The sequence below is a fragment of the Polistes fuscatus genome, unplaced genomic scaffold (genome assembly GCF_010416935.1).
Source record: "Polistes fuscatus isolate 324 unplaced genomic scaffold, CU_Pfus_HIC Scaffold9, whole genome shotgun sequence".
Classification (NCBI taxonomy): Eukaryota; Metazoa; Arthropoda; class Insecta; order Hymenoptera; family Vespidae; genus Polistes; species Polistes fuscatus.
In genome coordinates this window covers 1,966,155-1,985,241 of record NW_025113173.1, presented here as the reverse complement: position 1 = coordinate 1,985,241, position 19,087 = coordinate 1,966,155, and the positions used below count along the sequence as shown (strand labels likewise).

Below are 19,087 nucleotides of genomic sequence, written 5' to 3'. Positions count from 1 at the left end.
ATACATTCGATTATATAATATTACATATTCGAGATCGGAAATCGATTATGGGTGCGTTCCACTAAGCGCTCACAACGATCACGCTCACGACCCAGTTTTTCCCGTTCCACTTACCTACGAGCGTTACTGTCGTAAATTCAAGTGGAATGGACTATGGTGCGTTTTGAGCGTGGAGGTAATAATACAAATGGCGAGGTAGTGAAAAGAAAGTAAAAGATTAAAGAGGTTAAGATTAATCTGTAATCCTTCAAATAAACTTAAATAATTACTGATTACATTGATCCGTATTGAAAAAATTGATAATTAATGGTGTATTTAATTACTTACGTTCAAATATTATTAAAAATGTCTTTGGCGGCAACCGTTGGATATTTGGTGATGCGCCGTAATAATGCTTCAGAAAGTAGTAGTTCATCCAGTTCAGATGAAGAATGGTCTACAATTTACAAAATATGATCATGAAAAAGAAAACTTCGACCCCGTATTATTGATTACGAAAACGTTGTTATCGTTACTCAGATGATGAATTCAAAAGTCATTTCAGGTAAATGATTATCTACCGCATACCTATAACATTGTAGATTATGGAAATTTATCTTATGTAAATCTTTGTTTATTTTTTCTAGACTTTCAAGAAATACATTTAATTATTTACATGAATTAATACAAGAAGATTTAGTTCGGCATGTTCCTGGATGTCCTACGATTCCTTCCCCATCATCAATTGATGAAGCTCTTTGGAAAATGGCTACAAAAGATTCTTACAGGTCTCATATTTTAGAAATAAACTATTCTGTCGAATGTAGCACTTCAGAAGTATGTGACAAACTTTTGCTTTTTAATTTTATGGTAGGTCCGTCTGTGACAGATTTAACGTAGGACGAGCTACTGCCGTAAGGGCTGTACGTCGAGTTTGTCATGCTTTATTTAAAAGAGCCTCAAGATTTATACAATGGCCTACGGGGATCATGCATTGAAGTAATGCGCGGATTTGAGAGAGCAAGTGGTTTTCCTAAAACAATAGGAGCCCATCGATGGAACTCACATTCGTATCAAATGCGCCAAAACAGAATCCAGTAGATTATATCATCGGAAAGGATTCCATTCTATTCAGCTACAAGTATAATAACTGTTATATTAAGTATATTATTTTGGTTATATAAATTAAAATAGATTTTCAGAAGAGTTAATTTTTTTTTGTAGTTGGTATGTGACACAAAGCTCTGAAACCCATTGTTATGCTGGAATCCCGGGTCTTTTCATGATCAACGAGTTTTTCGTTTGTCAGAAGTTGCAGATTACTTGAACGATGATGATGCATTCCCTGCCGACAGTCATATTCTGGGCGATTCTGCATATGAAATACATCAGCACTTACTCATTCCAGATTATATCAATCGGAAAGGATTCCATTCTATTCAGCTACAAGTATTTAATAACTGTTATATTTAAGTATATTAATTTTGGTATATAATTAAAATAGATTTTCAAAGAGTTAAATTTTTTTGTAGTTGGTATGTGATCACAAAGCTCTGATAACCCATTGTTATGCTGGAAATCCAGGGTCTGTTCATGATCAACGAGTTTTTCGTTTGTCAGAAGTTGCAGATTACTTGAACGATGATGATGCATTCCCTGAAGACAGTCATATTCTGGGCGATTCTGCATATGAAATACATCAGCACTTACTCATTCCTTATCAAGATAATGGACATTTAAGTGAGAAACAGAAAAAACAATTATCGTCAATCAGCTGCTCGGGTTACTGTTGAAAGATGCATCGGATTATTGAAAGGACGAATGAGGAGCTTATTACATTGTCTCCCAATGACTAGAGTAGATTTAATGGCAGAGTATATCGTTGCGTGTTGCGTAATTCATAATTTGTACTTTACGAGAAGATGAAATAAGTGTTATCACTATACCCGACTCTAATAACGAAAATACTGGTAACAATTTACGCGAAATTAGACGTAATGCAGGAATTTTGAAAAGAGATGTTATTATGAATTCTTTGAAATAATTATGATGATTAATTGTTAACTATGTTTTCAGTCTTGATAATAATACTTATCACTTTGAATCATGGGAATCTAATGTAAATTATTTAGCAGTTGAAAATTATCAAAGAAAAACTTATTTTTAAAGAATATTTAATATTTCACTATTTAAAGTTTAAAACATTTTATAAAATTTGAAACTATCAAAACTAATTTTTAAATAATACTTAAATATTTCACTATTTATTAGCTAACTTTTCTAAAACGTTGAGGAGTTTTCATCCATCTCCATTCGCTCTTTATGTCTTTTACTTTTTTGTAGTTCATGTTCTTCTTTTGCTTGAGCCTCTTTCCTAGTAAAGTGGCAATTGGTGTTCTCTTTGATTCTGAAATTAAATTCCATTTTTTTACGATACTTAGTGAAATAAAGTTTTCAGACGGAGTTAACTTACTTATTGAACATCCGCTATCAGATCCTCCCATACTATCATTGCTTTCTAATTGTTTTTGATAGACCTGTAGAAGAGCAATGGCCACTGGATCACACCAAGCTTTTTTCGAAAAAATTTCTTCCATTATTTGATAAAAATTTATGATACATTACGATATTTTTAGAAAAATATGTCTATATTATTATAAAAAAATTCGCTTAATGTTGAAGTTAAGAAAAATAATATAGAATTTATACAAACGTCAAAAAATTGCCAAGTCCTTCTGTCATTTCCCGATTACTATTATGATCTTTGATAGATTTGTAAGACTTTTTAAGCTTCGTAGCTTAGAAGAACATTGTGGTCCAGTCACATTATGTCCTTTTACCTTTAACTCTTCGGCAACTTTTTCCCAAATTTTCTTTTGAGATATTTTTCCAAAAATTAACAACAAAATTAATAACAATAGGTTATGTTGTTGGTAACTCACAAGGAAAAATGCATATATTTGTATTGATTATAAGCTGTAATTAATTTTTTTAGTAATGACGTCATGAGTGACGTTTCGCCGCGACCACACGACCGCGGTCGTTATGTGGAACGACTAAAGGAGCATTTTGATCGTTGTGAGCGCTTAGTGGAACGCACCCGTGGTATCCTATCTTTTTAACTCTTTATGTTTTTATGTAGTTTGATAAAATTGATATGTATATGTGTGTAATGATATTGAACTGCATATAGTTTGATAGGAGAAACCGGAAGCATTCATGCGGTACCGAAATCTATATTATTACTATTGGTGTATTCATTGAATTAAAAGTTTTTCTCTATTAAATAGTAAAGAAACATAAACGACATTGTAAGAATACAATTTGAAGAAGATGTTAGTATGTCCAGATTCGCAATACACCGACGTTGTGGAGCCTGATTTTTCCGAATTAAAAGTTTTTCTCTATAAAATAGTAAAGAAACATGTAAGAATACAATTTGAAGAAGATGTTAGTTATGTCCAATTCGCAATACAAGGAACCGACGTTGTGGGAGCCTGAATTTTCGATGTTTCCAGAGCTTAATATTTACGGTACGTATATTATGCATAACAGGTATTACCTTGATGAATTTATAGATAATTAATCATTGTAAATAAAGGGATAATCGTTAAAGAAAACGGTACTGAATAATATTATATATTCACATTGAATCCTTACGATTTATCACTCTTTGTCATTGTTTGACACTTCTGACGTGTTTCTTAGTACATATTCTAAAATTAAATTGAATGTATACTTACACGTACGATTAAATACGTAAACGTGCATATGTGAACCTACATGATCGAACACGCATTATTAGAATGATTCCGTAATAATAAATAAATCTCTGATTCTCTGAGATAAATAATATTATCATTTTGTTACGTTAATTTAAAATGTACAGTTTTAATCAAAGAATATAGAAATAATGGATTACTCGTAATTGTTAATAAGCAACTTTGATTTAATTCGTTTTGTTTTAATTTACGTTTACATTTGTTTTAATTTGAATATGATTGAGGTTATATTTATGAAGATCGTTCGCCAAGGTTATTGACCTCTCTAAAAGCTTAAATTACAAGGATGTTCAACTCGTTCGATCACATTCCATTTTCCTTATTACAATGATTATAAACAAATTTCAAAAGTTATTCAAGAAATATAGTTTTTTTTTTTTAGTCTATTAACTTTTCCTTATATAAAAAATAATATATTATACATATGTAACACATGTAATATACATTTAATTATAAGTTATTATCTAACAATTAAATTAACTTTTTATTAATTTTTCTTAGTATACACATATATAAAAATAAATAAAAAATAAGATTTCCTATAAAACTAAGTTTAATCATTTTCGTTAAATCATTTTAACATAAATTATATTAATGATTAAATGTAATTGGATTGAAAATAAATCTATATATCAAATAATTTGTCTGATTTTTTTATTACAAAAATACAATTGGTTATATATAAAATAGAAGTGTTAATATTTTGTATTATAACGAGTTTACTCGTTTAAAATATTGGAATATGAAATAAAACGAAGAAAAATATAAATAATTATTATAAAAAGATTTTGTTCTACAAGTATTCTTTTGTAAAGACTGTTTAGTTAGGTACATATTGTATACAACTAACATAAATATAGAACTATTGAAGTACTGTCTTTTTTATTGCATTCACGTATAATACATATGTTTCACGCTTCTCCAAACATACAGATAAAAGTAACAACCTTAACGTCCTTGATGCATACTAATTTCAACTATCATAAACATGGAACTTATCAGTATAGCACGTTGCCTGCTATATCGTTACCCGAATGTATCATAGATAATTTTTCAACTTAATATATTTCAATAGTGCATAAAGAAATAGAGAAAATATTTATTTCTTTTTTATACATTTATAAGAAAAATTTATTTATGATGAATGTATTATACGCGTATATTTATTTTTATACATGGAAAATGTTTTAGATAATTCTGTTATATTTAATCACGATGAAGATTGATGTAGTTCTTAATACTATTCTATTAATAATCACAGTACAAAAGTTGCTTCTTTAAATATTCGCAAAAATAAATTCTTCCAACTTTCCGTATATGGTATGTACTGGTTCGTAACGACTTTTAAACAGTTAAAGAATTGTAGATTTAAATAGCTAAAAGAACGTAGGCGAGCCGATTTTTACGCATTCATGAATTCAAATATTTATTTTTCTTATTTTGTTTTTTTTTTAATTTTAAAAGCAACTACATATTTAATTCTTACAAAGGTTCCATATGACTTTGTCAACACCAATTTTTTTAAAACTCTACACAGTTGTATATTTTGTATATATTTTTATGTATATTTTTACAGATGACAATAATACACATTGCGATAGTTTGTTGCAAAGCCTAAGTTCTGAATTAGGGATACCTGTTTTATCTGATGGCATATTTAATGACGTACCTTATTGTTCGAACTACAATAAAGATGTAGAAAGAAATACAGAATCTACTTCTAAAATGTTAGATAACTTCAACTGGTGTTTAGTCAAAGAAAAGACAGGTATTTTCATGAAATAAATTTAATTTTAAATAAGAAGAAATAACATATTTTTTATCATTAATTATATTATTAGATTCAGAAACAATTGAAGGAATTACTGAATGTAAATCGGAACCATTAAGTCCTGATACACATTTACGTCCCTTTTCTAGTCCAAGTCATTCAGAATCAAGTGGATTTGAATGGCAATGGGATCTTTTATCTTATTTTCCATCAAAAGATTTAAAGGTATTCAAATAAATTTTATATATGATTTAAAATTTTATATATTATTCTATTTACATATGTCTTTATATATTTGTTAGGACTCATTGGAAACACCACCTATTTCACCACCATCTATTTCTTCTCCAAAATCGCCACCAACTGAAACACCTTCAACTTTCGTCGAACCATTAACATTGATACCTATTAATACGCAAGAAATAAAAAATACAAAGTATAAAGTCGCCGATGACAATTCTGCAAAACGTGTTTGTATTCAACCAAAGGGTAGTACCCAAGTTACATCAAAAAGTGATGGTAAGAATATAAATAATGAATCCACACCTTTCTCTCTAACGGGGTCTTGGAAAACTTGTCTATTTTGACGATTGATTATTTGCGTGTGGTAGTAACAAAGTATCCGTTGCTCCCAGGTATTGAGCAGGGGAGGGATAGCAGATTTTAGAATTTCGAATGGTAAGTGGGTGGGTTTGTAAGTATGCATTAATGGAATATCGGCGCGAGTCTCGACAAATGCTGTCTTATGTTAGGTGGGGATTAATCGTAGTCCGAGGGTTAAAACTTATATAAGCTCGGAATTACAAATTTACATTTATGTATTCATTTTTTCATATGTATCTAATAGTCGTATGTGTATCATAATTTTTACAGAATCACCTCAAAAAACTATAATATTAAGTGCTCAAGATTTTGCTGTTTTAGCACAAAAAGCAAAACAAAATCAAACATATCCTTTAAAAATAGAGCCATTATCATTAAAAAAACCTATTAAAATATGTAGGCCAATAAATTTGAAATCTACGTTATTAAATAATATAAAGACAGAAAATAATGGAATTAAATTGCAGCAGCAAAATAATATGAAAATTATGAATACATTATCTAATCTTCATGCACCGAACGGAGAATCCGTAGTTGATGTATCCAATGCTTCTATAATTGTCAAAAATAAAACTGGTAATCATACCTCTATTATTTTGAAAAATGAACCAGTAGGCTGTGAATCAATTGTTGTAAAAAACGAGACATCCAATTGTAGTACTCCTATTGTTATCAAAAATGAAATGCCAGAGTTTAATAATTTCTCTGGTAAGCAAGAATGTGAAATGAAAGCTTTAAAGAGACAACAAAGAATGATCAAAAATCGAGAATCTGCTTGCCTTTCACGAAAGAAAAAAAAAGAATATGTTTGTTCTTTGGAGAAACAAATAAATGAGCTTCAATTGGAGAATACCAGACTTAAAATTGTAAGAATGATTGACTGGCCTTTATTATATATTATTATTACATTTTACTATGAATAATTTTTGTCTTCAAGAAGTAATATCAATGGTACCGTAATAATAATTTATTTTTTAATTCTTAATAGGAAAACTTAACTTTGAAAAATAGGCTATCAGCATTTGAAGAAAACAACAAAATTGGAAACGGAAATAAGAAAAATGCTGTTTTTCTTTTGGGAATAGTTTTGATGGTGTCATTTAATTTTAACAGTATAGTGTAAGTATTTACATATAACACTTAAATTTTTTAAATTTAAAGTAGTTTCATCGCTACAGACCAAATCTTATCAGGGGAATTTCTATGTTTATACCAAGTTTGTTTAACCTACGTTAAATACCACGTTTTTTTTCACTCGAAAGTTTATATAATATATATATATATTGCATTATACAATATTAGACTGCATAAGTGCCTTTACTTGTAGAGGTATATTTCCTTCCAGCAAGAAGTTAAATAGTATGTCAACAGACATACCAGCAGTTCTACCAAATGTCAGACATGGTAGAAGTTTACTATGGGCAAATCCTGATACACGTATTGACGAAGAACTTGGAGATGATTATGACAAAAATAAGACAATGCATCATCCTATGTGTCCTATGTATATCAATCAGAGTGAATCAATACGTTTAGATTACGAGTTACGACGATGGATCGGTGGAGAGTCTGATCGTGATAACTGGACAACATCAACAAAGACAGAATTAAATAAAAATTTATTAGGAAAAGTTCTCTTACCAAAATCATCTATAAAAAAAAAAACAGTTTATGACAGAAATCATTATTCAAGAAAAATCAAATCAAAAGATATGCATAAGATTAACAATATTCATACATCAAATGCTAATGCAGTTGAAGTATTTTCTCCTATTCTTAGAGAACATGCTTCTTTATTTGAAGCATTAGGAAGAAAGGATGATACTTTCTATGTTGTATGGTTCAGCGGTGAGCATCTATTACTACCAGCTTCAAGAAAAAATAACACATCTAGACCAAAAATGGCATTGGTCCTTCCTGCTGTTCCTTTGAATGGTAACTATTTAGTTTTCTTTCTATTCATCTTCTTTTGTTTATATATATATCCAGAAAATGAATGAAAAAAGTGGCTAATTAACAAAAATGATGCTTTTTTTTAGAAACTTATTCAACTCCTGCAAATCACATTACCATGATGCAAATTGATTGTGAAGTAACAAATACTCAATTATTACATTTACAACAATCTGTCATACCTTTTCATTTGCGTAAAAGTAATAAATCAGGAAATAGCACCAATCAGGACCAAACTGCTAATGGTGTGTCGGATGCAACAACGGTAAATATATCTAGAACACACAAACCTTATTTTATAAAAGAAAATGATCCTTATCTATTGAATACAAAAAATTCGAGGGAAACTTATACTCTAAGATCTAAAGAACATTATCATAACAAAGACACGACTCTTCTTTTCAAAGAAAAATTTATTACTGGATTTCGTTTGGGAAATATAAAGAATGATAATTAAGAAATTATTGAAAATAGAAATTAAAAAAAAACAACAAAATAGAAAAAAAAAAAAACAAAAACGGATATCTTTTAATTAAAAAATATTTATTATAATCGACATTAATTTTCGTATTAATGATTATCATATACTATCTTATATTCATTTATACACCATACGTGATAACATAATTGCATGTGTTTCGATATATCACATGATAAAAATTAGTGCAATTTTCTGTACAAATATAAATAACTAACTGCTCTAAAAAATTATAGAAAGAAAATGCATAATATGTGGAATGTAATATTAAGGCATCCCAAAAGTTTTTTACTTTATATTCACGAACTCAACTTTGTATGACAACCTTTATGAGTGTTCAGACAGTTCTTATGTACTTTAAAAGGTTCAAAATTTTATAAAGTGATTATGCAATATGTAACTTATAAGGAGAATCCCATGTCATAATGAAATTTGGTGTATGTGCTCGTACTACCCTTTATATAACCATAGTAAAAAATCTCACATTATTTATCAAAATTCGCGAAAAAAAAGAATAGTTTAAACTTTCATTTTCATGAAAGTTCCAATTTTTACTTTTTGTTATTTTCTTTTAAGAAATTAAAAAAGAGAGAAAGTATATATTTAATTATAAGTTATTTATAATAATAATTTTAATTTTTTTTAATTTATTTTTCATTATATATATATATATTTAAAAAGATTTATTTTTTACATTTATTTTGTAAGTAGCTACGCTTTTTATTTATTTACATGTGTTTACAAACCAGTACATATCGTACACGGAAAGTTTAAACTATTTTTTTGTGGATACTTGGCCAAAGGAAAACGATTTTTATGCTGTGATTATTAGAAAAGTACTAATATATAAATCAATTTTCATCATAATTGAAGAGAACAGAATGAATATCTCCCATGGGTTCCTCCCCTTGTTAGTAAGAAAAAGCAAGAAACTTTTGAGACGTCCTAATTTAATATAATAGAATATATGTTGCACCGCTGTACTCTTACAAAAATTTGCATTACTTAATAATAGAATCTATTATATATATAATTATTAATAGAATATTAAAATAATTAATAATAATAATAATTAATAATTATTATTAATAATATATATATATATATATTATTAATATAATAATAATTAATTATTATTTATAATTATTTTTTTTTTTTTTTTTTTTTTTTTTATTTTTTTTTTATTTATTTTTTTTTTTATTTTTTTTTATTTTTTTTTTTTTTTTTTATCATTCGATGGTTGTCATGTAATTCTGTGAAATTTGATACTACTTAATACTATGAAATTTTGTAAATATGCACAAGTACAAATGCATTTTGTTTTATACATGTACATAATATAATATTTACCAACTTTGTTCTATAGATTTAATTATTCGTAAGTTTTAAAAAATAAATTTTTAATAATATTTGTAACTTTAGAATGTAGATTAAACACAAAAAGATAATATAAAAAATAATATATGGTGCACGTTTGTTTTCCTTTTTACTGTAAATTTTTATAAAAATAAATTTTAAAATACATTTGTTTTTATAATTGTATGAATACTGCCTTTCATATTTTTGGTACATGGCAGTTGATTATTCGATATATTGATTATTCAGATAATCAACGCTCTACTATATTTCGTATTGCATCGTTTAAATTACCCTAATCTAAAGCTATTTTTGTAAATTTATACAAATTGAACTCTTAGAGAGAGTTTGTTGATGCGCTGTTAAACAACACAACATATTGTAAACTTAAGGACCGATCGCTTTTTATTACAATTGTTGTAACTTTTTCATATGATTGTATGCGTCATAGTGTATGTACATGTATGGATATGTATGAAGAGGTAAGAGTCCAAAGGAACATTCGAGTTAAATGGTCATGGTTAACAAGACTACTAACAGATTCATGAATGTTTCTTAGGAGGTAAGACAATAATTTTATTAAAATAACTTGTTTTTATATAACAATTAAAACAATATGGCAAATTTATTGTAAAAACATTTATTGTCAATTTTGCATTTCTTAATCCTGGTGTATATTATGCTAAAGAAAAAATATACATTTTTCTATGTCATATCTATTTCAGATCAGGAGTAGAATTTCCAAGATAGGTCCGCAAGTCTATTACAGTAGATTTAATTAATTTTGCTTTTATAAACGGTCTGCCAATCCGTTTATGAGCAGTATACCGATGACAGCCACCAAAAGAATAATAATAATCGCCGCCTATACAGAATTTACAATCATTAATATACCTATAACTATTTGAAAGCTATTTTTTTCTAACCTCATTTTATTTAATATACATATTTTAGTATATATTACCTTCACTGCCTTTAATCCATAATATATCAATTGGTGGTACTAAAGATTCCGTTTCTGGATTATTTAAAGTATTTATCAAACTTTGAACTTTTCCTTCATTAACATCTGGAGGAAATGGTCTAATAATAACGTTCATAGGAACATCAAATACTTCAGCATCCACGCTAGAATGTATACTGGTAGCAACTTTGTCCATTTTAGATGCTGAAAACAGATAAATTAAATAACAATGTGATGCATATTTAAAAAAACATATTACAAATTTATGATCAGCTATCTTATCATTTTTGTATTGTTGGAAAATATGTATATTATGTTAGTCAAATTATAAATTTACATAAATTTTTCCAAGATAATATTGACAATTGTAAATTCTGTATTGTGCGAAGAAATACCATAACTAGATATAATATGACATAAAAATGAAAAAACTTACAACATATTTTATTATCCCCACTTTTGAAGACATGAAATAGAGGGGGAAATGAGTAAGATTTATGATTCATCTGTTCAAATATACTACTATTATTGCCTCTGTATTTTTCTATTAACAAAATCAAATTAACGAAGGTATAAATAGTTTTTCATTACTTATTTATAATTATATAAATATATATTCATTTATTCTTTTTTGAATTAGTCATTATTATACGAATAATTGTAATATACCTTTTGTTAATCATTCTTGGATAAGTGGTTGTTCTTTTAAAAATCTCATAAGATTTTCTGCTAGCTTTTTATAAGATTCTGCTTGGACACTATTAGGAGCAGATAATACTATTGGTTTTCCAATATCACAACTATCCATAATATCTTCATGCAAAGGAATCTTTTGTAATATTTTTATACCTGTACAAAAATTGTATTATCTTATTTAAAATTTATATATTTATAATAACTTTAGAATTATATTTTATAACAATGTATTACCGAGCTCACGAGCTAGTGCTTCTGTTTTATTACCAAAAATAGGTATTTTGGTCATACATTTAGGACAAGAAATAGAGCTCATATTTTCAACAATACCAGAAACAGGTACATTTAATTTTTCAAACATCTTAGCACCTCGCCGTGTTACATCTAAAGCTGCTCTTTGTGGTGTAGTTACTAATAATGCCCCAGTAATAAAAATATTTTGGATCAATGATAAATGAGTATCTCCAGTCCCAGGTGGTGTGTCTATAATGAGACAGTCCAAAGGATCCCATGCTACTTGATGCAGTAATTTATCTAAGGCACTCATTACCATAAGACCTCTCCAAACAACCGGAGATTTTTCATCGATCAAAAATCCCATGGACATACTATGACAATACTTAATATTTATTGATAATTAAAATTAAATAACATTCTATTAGAATGCTTTTCATTTATAAAGTCAAACAATTTTATCTACTGACCCTAAAGTTTAGATTCTAAGTATTACATTATAATTTATTAATATATGATCACTATTTACCATTTTATACCATAATTAATTAATGGTTCCATAAGATTGTCTTTATTTAATAAAGGTGATTGTTGTAAATTCATCATTAATGGTATAGAAGGTCCAAAAACATCTGCATCCAATATACCAATTGATTTTTTAGGTTCTATAACTTTTAATGCTGCTGCCAAGTTTACAGAAGTTGTTGATTTACCAACACCACCTTTTCCAGATGCAACAATAAGAATTTGTTTTACACCTTTGATAGGTTTTTTCTTAGGTAAACCACGTGACATAATTTCTTTTCGTTTAGCTTCTAAATCTATATTTTTGTTTTCAGTAATATGGGTTGTTGAAATATTCTAGAAGTAAAACTAATATTATTTCTCACTGTTTAAATATTATATATATATATATATATATATATTTGTGCTAATTTATGTTTATATTATATTTTCATATCTTGTAACATTTAAAGATATTAAATATAATACTATTCAACTTTTGTAAAAGATTTTATTTTTAAAATAAACATTGTATAATATATTTTTGTTGCCTATAGACCTACGATAGGTTCACGTTATATTTAACAAAATAAAAAATATATAAACATATGTATATTTTTACTTAAACTTGCAAATTAATTAAAAATATTAAGAATTACACTTACACTTTGAAAGCGTTTCTGTAAATATTCATATAATTTTAAATTACTCGATGGAAATCTTATTTTACAATAAAACATTTTAGTAAAATTATGAATGCACGTTTAAAAATATATATTTACATTAACTAGATAAGTATTATATTGTACTACGAATATAATAGAACAAAGATATTTACAAAATAATGTTGCTATTACGACGTATAGAAACAATCAATGATTTTCATAATTTAAAAACAAAATAATTACTAGAAATGTAACAATTTTAATATTTTCTTTTTCCAGGAAAAGTAACTTGAAAATCTGTCACGAGGGCGGCGCAGTTTTTCAATACACGGAACACTCTGAACATTCATCCGTCATTTCGTGTATTTGACAATGATTCTTTTTAACGTAAATATGTGAAAGTGAGTTTGATATTAATCTAAGGATTTCTTTTCGAAGCTTCTAATATTTGTATGTTAATATGGCAAAATCAAGTGCTTATTTTTTTAATATCTAATTGTTTCGTTGTGTAGATATGTTATCGCCACATTGAAATTAACCTATAATTTATAATCATAATGGATATTATAAATGCTAAAGTTTTACATGCTTTTTTAATTTAATGTTTGTCGAGTTTAGCAGCACAATATTTTATGCCTTACTAAATTTATTGTTTGTAAACGTAATATCCATGATATCGTTAAAACTAGTTAAACAAGCACTTATTCGATATGACGATCTTTATTAAATTTTAACTATTAAAAATTTCTTTAATTTCTTTGATTACTTTTTTTATTGTGTATTTTTGCAAAATAATATTTTTGACAATTCATTAAAACTACGAAAACAATGTAGTAATACGCGTCAAAAGTCATGATTAACATCTAATTATTATTCAATATACATTCTAATGTGTTATGTTTCTTGAAATAAATAGTGTTAGCATCAATAAGGGTAAAATATTGGTTAAGTATATTTGTTTATATCAAGTTAAAAAAAACATGCTTGGCATAATTGAAAATAAGAATATTATCTAACTGAAATACATTTTGATTTCAGAACAGCTATATATCTTCACAATAATATATTAAGCAAACAAATTTATTTTTATTACTCTTACCAAATTTATAACAGATGATATACATACATATATATGAATACATATATATGTATGTGTTATTGGAATGTTAAACAGGTGAAACATATCAGTTTTAAGAGTAGGGTGCACAGAATATGGGCCTAAAAGCAGCTGTCCAAGCTCTGAAGTAAGAGTGAAACATATGTGTATCTTAAAGAAATAATTCATATACATTATATATATATATCTATTTAATGTTTACAAAATTGTATACTCATCTCTGCTAAAACGGATAATACTTTTTAATTATACAGGAAAGCTGAACCATTGAAGGATAAGGTGCAACGTTGTAAAGATCTATTGAATGATAATGATGCCTGGGTGTGTCAACAACAACTACAAAAAATATATCAACAAGTACTCATTTTGGATCTCGAGTACGCTTTGGACAAGAAAGTTGAACAGGAGCTTTGGAATCTTGGTTTTAAGAATTATATAGTAACATTGCAATCGCAAGCAAAAGACCGAAAAAATCCAAAACGTGGAGAATCTCAAGCCTTATTGAGTTGGTGTTTAGAAGCAGCTAGTGGATTTTATTTGACACTATTGCAAGAAATTTGTACAGCCTTTGATTTAGATCTACCATTTAGACGGTAATTATTATAACAATAACACTAAAATGATTTATAATATTATAAGTTAATATTATTTTTAGTTATTATTATTGTGTGTGTGTTATTACAATAAAATATTTATGGCATAAACCAAATTTATTTCAGGAAAGGCTATGTTTACGGTTGTACTTCACCATGGAAAGCTGTTGAAAAATTATCAACACCTCACAAATCATCTTGTTTTTATGCGTGCCAATATTGCCTTGTACACTTAGGAGACATTGCTCGTTATAGAAATGAAAGCAAACAAGCTGAATTATTTTACAGACATGCTGTATCATTGTCACCAACAAGTGGACAGCCATATAATCAATTAGCTCTTCTTGAAACATCACGTGGAGATAAATTAGGAACTGTATTCCATTATGCACGTTCTGTTACTGTGAAACATCCATTTCCTGTAGCAACAGCTAATCTTGCGAAAACTTTATCGTCTGCATTAAATGATCAGTCTTATAACATTGAAGGAAAAACTAAATTAAGTGCGCAAGAATATGTGACGGTGTTTTTAAAACTTCACGGCATTATACATAATCTTGGAGATTTAAAAATTGCATCCTCATATGTTAAATTATTAACAGAGACATTAACAGCATTGGTGGCTACCGAAAGTTTTAGCTCATGGATGCTTGTACAAATGTTGGTGATAAATTTATATGCTCTTCAGCATACGACAGGAATCACTTCAGATGCAGCTGAATTCTTAAAAACTGACCAATTGTCTACTGATGAAAAACTTGCTAAAAATTGTATTTTAGATTTTATTTCTGGCAGTTTAGCTGCATTGTTGTTACCTGTCTATACTATAAAAAATCACATTGTTGAATACTTTGCTTTACCTTCCAGTAAGTAACTTTTATCTTCCATGTTATATGTTTGAAATATATATATTATTTGCATTTTATACATTTTTTTTTACAGTAAAACTGTGCCTTGACTGGATTCGCATAAATCCTACAGTTTTGGAAGAGACAGCATTTACTTCTAGACTGCAAATTTGGCCCAGTCTTTGTGTTCTATTAAATGCTTTGCAACAATCCATTGTGGATTTTAAATATGATCAGTGTAAGTTACATTATCATTAGATAGTAAATGGAAAGCATTCAATTAATAACTCATTGTATTTTGTTTTCATTAATAGATATTAAAGTACCACTGCCAGAAGATCGGGACTTGCAAGGCTTCCTACCGTTAGAAAAAAATTTTGAAAATTTGAAATTCACAAATACTGATATTGTAGATGATATTGCAACATTAAATAAACTTCGTGCTGTCCGTTTAATTCAGTTGGGGCATTTTTTAACGCAATATCAAATTAATGGATCTCCTTTAATAGCCATTGTAATGAGTGACCAAGCTGAAGCAAATAGATTTATACCGCTGAGTGAAGGTGCTGGTCCAAGTAATGAGTTAATGAAAGAACTTGAGGAACTCAGCTTAAGTAAGGAAAAACCAGTCGTACCAGCTAGTCCAGTATTATCCGAATCAGCAAGTAGCAAAGGATCTGCAGAAATTGATATAACAGAAAATGCTCGTAAGTTTTACTTTAGTTATAAGAGATTTTTTTAATATTTTATATTAGTGTATATATTGTATATATAATATTTTTATAATATTCTTTTTACTTAACTGAATTAGAGGAACGAAGAGTAGGTATTCTAAAGCCACAAGGCTCTTTGGAGCGGAATAGAGATTCAATAAGTAATACTACAGATACTAATATTGTTGAGCTAAATTCTTTGCCTTCGACTCGAAAACCAAGACAAAATATTGCAATGCAAGCTATAATGCGACGTGCAGAAACAGAACAAAAGCAAGTTACATTTAAAAATGTTTCACCAGTATGTATCGAAGAAGAAACTGATAAAGTAAAAACAAATTCGACTGCTTCTCCAATTAAACCTACAGGAAATAAGAACATTCCAATAACTACAGAACCAACAAAAGTGAATACAAATACATTAAGCACTGTTCAAAATAGACTTCCATTAATGCCATGTGCTACGGTTGCAATTCAAAGTCAACCTACATCTAATTCAAATCAATTAAAATCTACAAAAATACAACCGGCACCACAGGTTAATCAAGTTCCTTCTCAAGAGCAATCTTCAGATACCTTACTGCAAGCATCCTGCCTATCTCAATTTGGCCAGCAATCACAAACCTTAGGATCACTTTGTTATCAAAGTCAATCTTTTAATGTACAGAACCCACAATTTACAAAAAACTTTATGTCTGGACACATAGCAAATATGCCAAATTATGCACTACAGGGACAACTTAACAAAACACCTCCGACAATAGCTCAAAATTTGGGTGTACAGCATATCATGAATCAGAACAGACCACTTCTTCAAAGAATGGTTCAAAATGTACCTCAAAATTCATTATTGCAACAAAATGTAGGAATATCGTCTACTGCACAGCAAAGTATTATGCCAAACATATCTCAAAGTATGTATGTACAGCAAACTGCAAATACTGGTCTACAACAAAATATGAACATAAATCGACAACAGCAAAATCACAATTTAGGTATTCAACAACCAAATATTATTCCAAATAATGTAAGATCAAATGGGATATCTACACAAAATCAGATTAACATGCCAGTGACAAGCATTGCTAGCAATATTTCTACAATACCAACATTGAATACATATCAAAAAAATCTACAAGTGGCTAATATTACAAACATACCAAATACTTCATTAAGCCCAAACAATATAACAAATTATCAACTTAATTTTAATCAGGGTATTTATACTCAGAATAATTTTAGCCATGCATCACAAAAACAATTATCGCCAACAATGTATAACAAAAATACTGATATTGTAGACTTTCCTTTTTCAAATCAAATTGGTACACCTAAAAACCAGCAGCAGTCTACAAGTAATTATCAAGTTTTCCAAAATTTTGAATCTGCAGATTTCGGTTTATGGAAAGATACCCAACCTCCCCAACCGCCAGTAGCTTGGTGGGGAGCAGCAAGAGGAACACAAATGCATAAGGATTCGTGCACTGCAGATACTTTCCAAAATTGGAATAATGTACCTAATTCTGGAAACATGAATAATAGATCTTTAATGTCAAGTAACAATTATCAACACAATTCTATACCTGATAGACATTTTGGAACTGGAAGTAATTTCGAAGACTCTAGAGCATATGAGGTATGTATGATCATTTTTATAATCATTTATGTAAGCAAGCATATTATGACTTGTGTATAATACTTTTGTTATATAGGTGGATCAAAAGCCCGTGCAATCAACCACAACAGGAAATACTTATTCTCTATTTAGTGGCAATACATGGGGTTCTGGTTCTCAAATATCTAATCCTTCAAGTCAAGATCAAATGAAGACTAGGCTTAATCAACAGTCTTTATGGTCTGGACCCGGACCTTCTCCTTTGGAACGACTTCTTGAACAACAAAAGTCATTGCGTGAAGGAGGTACTTGAAGGAAAATTATATAATTATTAAAGAAGCAAATGAGAAACTGATTTTGCACCTAACATAACAGTTAGGTAATCAGACAAATATAGTAATGTTACTATGGTAAGATCACTACACTGAACAAACATGTGTTAAAGTCTTTAAAAAATGTAGAAGAATACAGAGGAGAAAAGGAAAGTGTAGATAAATTAAATCACACGTCCAGAGCGTTATGAAACACGCTCAAAAAAGTAATTTTCATTATTGTCTATTAGTTGCATACGATGCATTAACAGTGAGTATGAAAACTCCAGTACAACACATGGGGCTGTTCGAAGATGCTTATGTTAAATTTAATGGGATGTAAACAAAAAATGAGAACATTTTCATTGATAAAAATTTAACTTAAATAAAATTCAATAATTTTTTTAAATATGTCAATTGGTTTTAGTATCAATGTTATAATAATATACAGATTATGTAGTTACGCTAATATTATATAATGATTAAAGCTATTCACATTAGATCATTTTAGTTTGTCAGATTTGAAATATTGTATTTTATTTTCAGAAATACAAGTTCTGCGAACAAAGTATTGTGTAACGAACTATAATTTACTTGATATAAAATTATTGTAATTTTAAACATTTGGTATAGCTTAACTTAAATCTATTTAAATGAAATTTTCTATAATTTTTGTCTTAGAGAAAGAAAGATTGAATTGCTATTATAATGCTTTACGAATAAGATGTACAGACTTTAATAAAGACATTGACAAAGTAAGTAGATTTTATAAAATAATAACAAATAAATAATTTAGTGACTGTTACAGTAATTGAAATAAATGTTAAAAAACGTAGTCAAAAACGTCCATTAAAAAAATATTAAAATCATACCAAAAAAAAGAAGAGAACCTGTTAAATAACACA

General features: G+C 28.2%; 5 protein-coding genes and 2 long non-coding RNA genes across 14 annotated transcripts; 4 read left to right on the top strand and 3 right to left on the bottom strand.

Annotated features, from left to right (window-relative positions):
* Positions 1 to 723: 723 nt before the first annotated feature.
* Positions 724 to 2,043, top strand: LOC122525728 (putative nuclease HARBI1; the record flags this gene model as incomplete). The annotated part of the gene is given in 7 exon segments (XM_043648654.1): positions 724 to 767; positions 854 to 959; positions 991 to 1,029; positions 1,031 to 1,120; positions 1,512 to 1,735; positions 1,737 to 1,883; positions 1,885 to 2,043. Coding segments are annotated over 7 exon segments (789 nt in total), but the record flags the coding sequence as incomplete, so codon positions are not given.
* A 291-nt stretch (positions 2,044 to 2,334) lies between these two features.
* LOC122525777 lies at positions 2,335 to 2,520 on the bottom strand. Its single transcript, XR_006305879.1, has 2 exons — positions 2,453 to 2,520; positions 2,335 to 2,386 (listed from the first exon to the last, which is right to left on the bottom strand). It is a non-coding gene; the product is annotated as an uncharacterized LOC122525777 (long non-coding RNA).
* A 472-nt stretch (positions 2,521 to 2,992) lies between these two features.
* LOC122525775 lies at positions 2,993 to 3,268 on the top strand. Its single transcript, XR_006305878.1, has 2 exons — positions 2,993 to 3,084; positions 3,173 to 3,268. It is a non-coding gene; the product is annotated as an uncharacterized LOC122525775 (long non-coding RNA).
* Positions 3,269 to 3,468: 200 nt separating this feature from the next.
* LOC122525774 (cyclic AMP-dependent transcription factor ATF-6 alpha) lies at positions 3,469 to 8,557 on the top strand. Of its 2 annotated transcripts, none has more exons than XM_043648707.1 (8): positions 3,469 to 3,512; positions 5,338 to 5,529; positions 5,603 to 5,757; positions 5,835 to 6,051; positions 6,406 to 7,001; positions 7,124 to 7,254; positions 7,481 to 8,070; positions 8,175 to 8,557. In XM_043648707.1, exons 1-8 carry the CDS (start codon positions 3,488 to 3,490, stop codon positions 8,543 to 8,545), a joined length of 2,277 nt encoding a protein of 758 aa, XP_043504642.1. In that variant the 5' UTR covers positions 3,469 to 3,487; the 3' UTR covers positions 8,546 to 8,557. The 2 variants fall into 2 exon arrangements, with proteins under 2 accessions (XP_043504642.1, XP_043504641.1); XM_043648706.1 differs by having other exon boundaries at positions 7,463 to 8,070.
* A 1,989-nt stretch (positions 8,558 to 10,546) lies between these two features.
* LOC122525772 (putative sulfiredoxin) lies at positions 10,547 to 11,643 on the bottom strand. Of its 4 annotated transcripts, none has more exons than XM_043648701.1 (4): positions 11,556 to 11,643; positions 11,323 to 11,430; positions 10,887 to 11,090; positions 10,547 to 10,787 (listed from the first exon to the last, which is right to left on the bottom strand). In XM_043648701.1, exons 2-4 carry the CDS (start codon positions 11,390 to 11,392, stop codon positions 10,639 to 10,641), a joined length of 423 nt encoding a protein of 140 aa, XP_043504636.1. In that variant the 5' UTR covers positions 11,393 to 11,430; positions 11,556 to 11,643; the 3' UTR covers positions 10,547 to 10,638. The 4 variants fall into 4 exon arrangements, with proteins under 4 accessions (XP_043504636.1, XP_043504638.1, XP_043504639.1 ...); XM_043648703.1 differs by having other exon boundaries at positions 11,323 to 11,342; XM_043648704.1 differs by lacking the exon at positions 11,323 to 11,430.
* Positions 11,556 to 13,076, bottom strand: LOC122525770 (iron-sulfur protein NUBPL). The gene is made up of 4 exons (XM_043648698.1): positions 12,986 to 13,076; positions 12,346 to 12,677; positions 11,817 to 12,190; positions 11,556 to 11,735 (listed from the first exon to the last, which is right to left on the bottom strand). Exons 1-4 carry the CDS (start codon positions 13,058 to 13,060, stop codon positions 11,566 to 11,568), a joined length of 951 nt encoding a protein of 316 aa, XP_043504633.1. The 5' UTR covers positions 13,061 to 13,076; the 3' UTR covers positions 11,556 to 11,565.
* A 44-nt stretch (positions 13,077 to 13,120) lies between these two features.
* Positions 13,121 to 18,341, top strand: LOC122525767 (protein SMG7-like). 4 transcript variants are annotated; one of them, XM_043648693.1, is made up of 9 exons: positions 13,121 to 13,386; positions 13,902 to 13,929; positions 14,024 to 14,229; positions 14,357 to 14,695; positions 14,822 to 15,561; positions 15,638 to 15,781; positions 15,858 to 16,250; positions 16,355 to 17,892; positions 17,969 to 18,341. In XM_043648693.1, the coding sequence occupies exons 3-9, from the start codon at positions 14,198 to 14,200 to the stop codon at positions 18,182 to 18,184; spliced, it is 3,402 nt and encodes a 1,133-aa protein (XP_043504628.1). In that variant the 5' UTR covers positions 13,121 to 13,386; positions 13,902 to 13,929; positions 14,024 to 14,197; the 3' UTR covers positions 18,185 to 18,341. The 4 variants fall into 4 exon arrangements, with proteins under 4 accessions (XP_043504628.1, XP_043504629.1, XP_043504630.1 ...); XM_043648696.1 differs by lacking the exon at positions 13,121 to 13,386 and having other exon boundaries at positions 16,355 to 17,473; positions 17,558 to 17,892; XM_043648694.1 differs by lacking the exon at positions 13,902 to 13,929 and having other exon boundaries at positions 14,160 to 14,229.
* Positions 18,342 to 19,087: the final 746 nt, after the last annotated feature.

Bases quoted from the DNA above. Each gene is read 5' to 3' on its own strand.
- LOC122525774 (XM_043648706.1), top strand. From the start codon at position 3,488: ATGTTTCCAGAGCTTAATATTTACG. The intron at 3,513-5,337 runs GTACGTATATTA...ATATTTTTACAG, and splicing joins TCCAGAGCTTAATATTTACG to ATGACAATAATACACATTGC. The intron at 5,758-5,834 runs GTATTCAAATAA...TATATTTGTTAG, and splicing joins TTCCATCAAAAGATTTAAAG to GACTCATTGGAAACACCACC.
- LOC122525772 (XM_043648701.1), bottom strand. From the start codon at position 11,392: ATGAATCATAAATCTTACTCATTTCCCCCTCTATTTCATGTCTTCAAA. The intron at 11,091-11,322 runs GTAAGTTTTTTC...ATCTGTTTTCAG, and splicing joins TGGGGATAATAAAATATGTT to CATCTAAAATGGACAAAGTT. The intron at 10,788-10,886 runs GTAATATATACT...AATTCTGTATAG, and splicing joins ATGGATTAAAGGCAGTGAAG to GCGGCGATTATTATTATTCT.
- LOC122525770 (XM_043648698.1), bottom strand. From the start codon at position 13,060: ATGTTTTATTGTAAAATAAGATTTCCATCGAGTAATTTAAAATTATAT. The intron at 12,191-12,345 runs GTAAATAGTGAT...GTATTGTCATAG, and splicing joins ATTAATTATGGTATAAAATG to TATGTCCATGGGATTTTTGA. The intron at 11,736-11,816 runs GTAATACATTGT...ATTTTTGTACAG, and splicing joins AGCACTAGCTCGTGAGCTCG to GTATAAAAATATTACAAAAG.
- LOC122525767 (XM_043648694.1), top strand. From the start codon at position 14,198: ATGGGCCTAAAAGCAGCTGTCCAAGCTCTGAA. The intron at 15,562-15,637 runs GTAAGTAACTTT...TTTTTTTTACAG, and splicing joins ATACTTTGCTTTACCTTCCA to TAAAACTGTGCCTTGACTGG. The intron at 15,782-15,857 runs GTAAGTTACATT...TTTCATTAATAG, and splicing joins GGATTTTAAATATGATCAGT to ATATTAAAGTACCACTGCCA.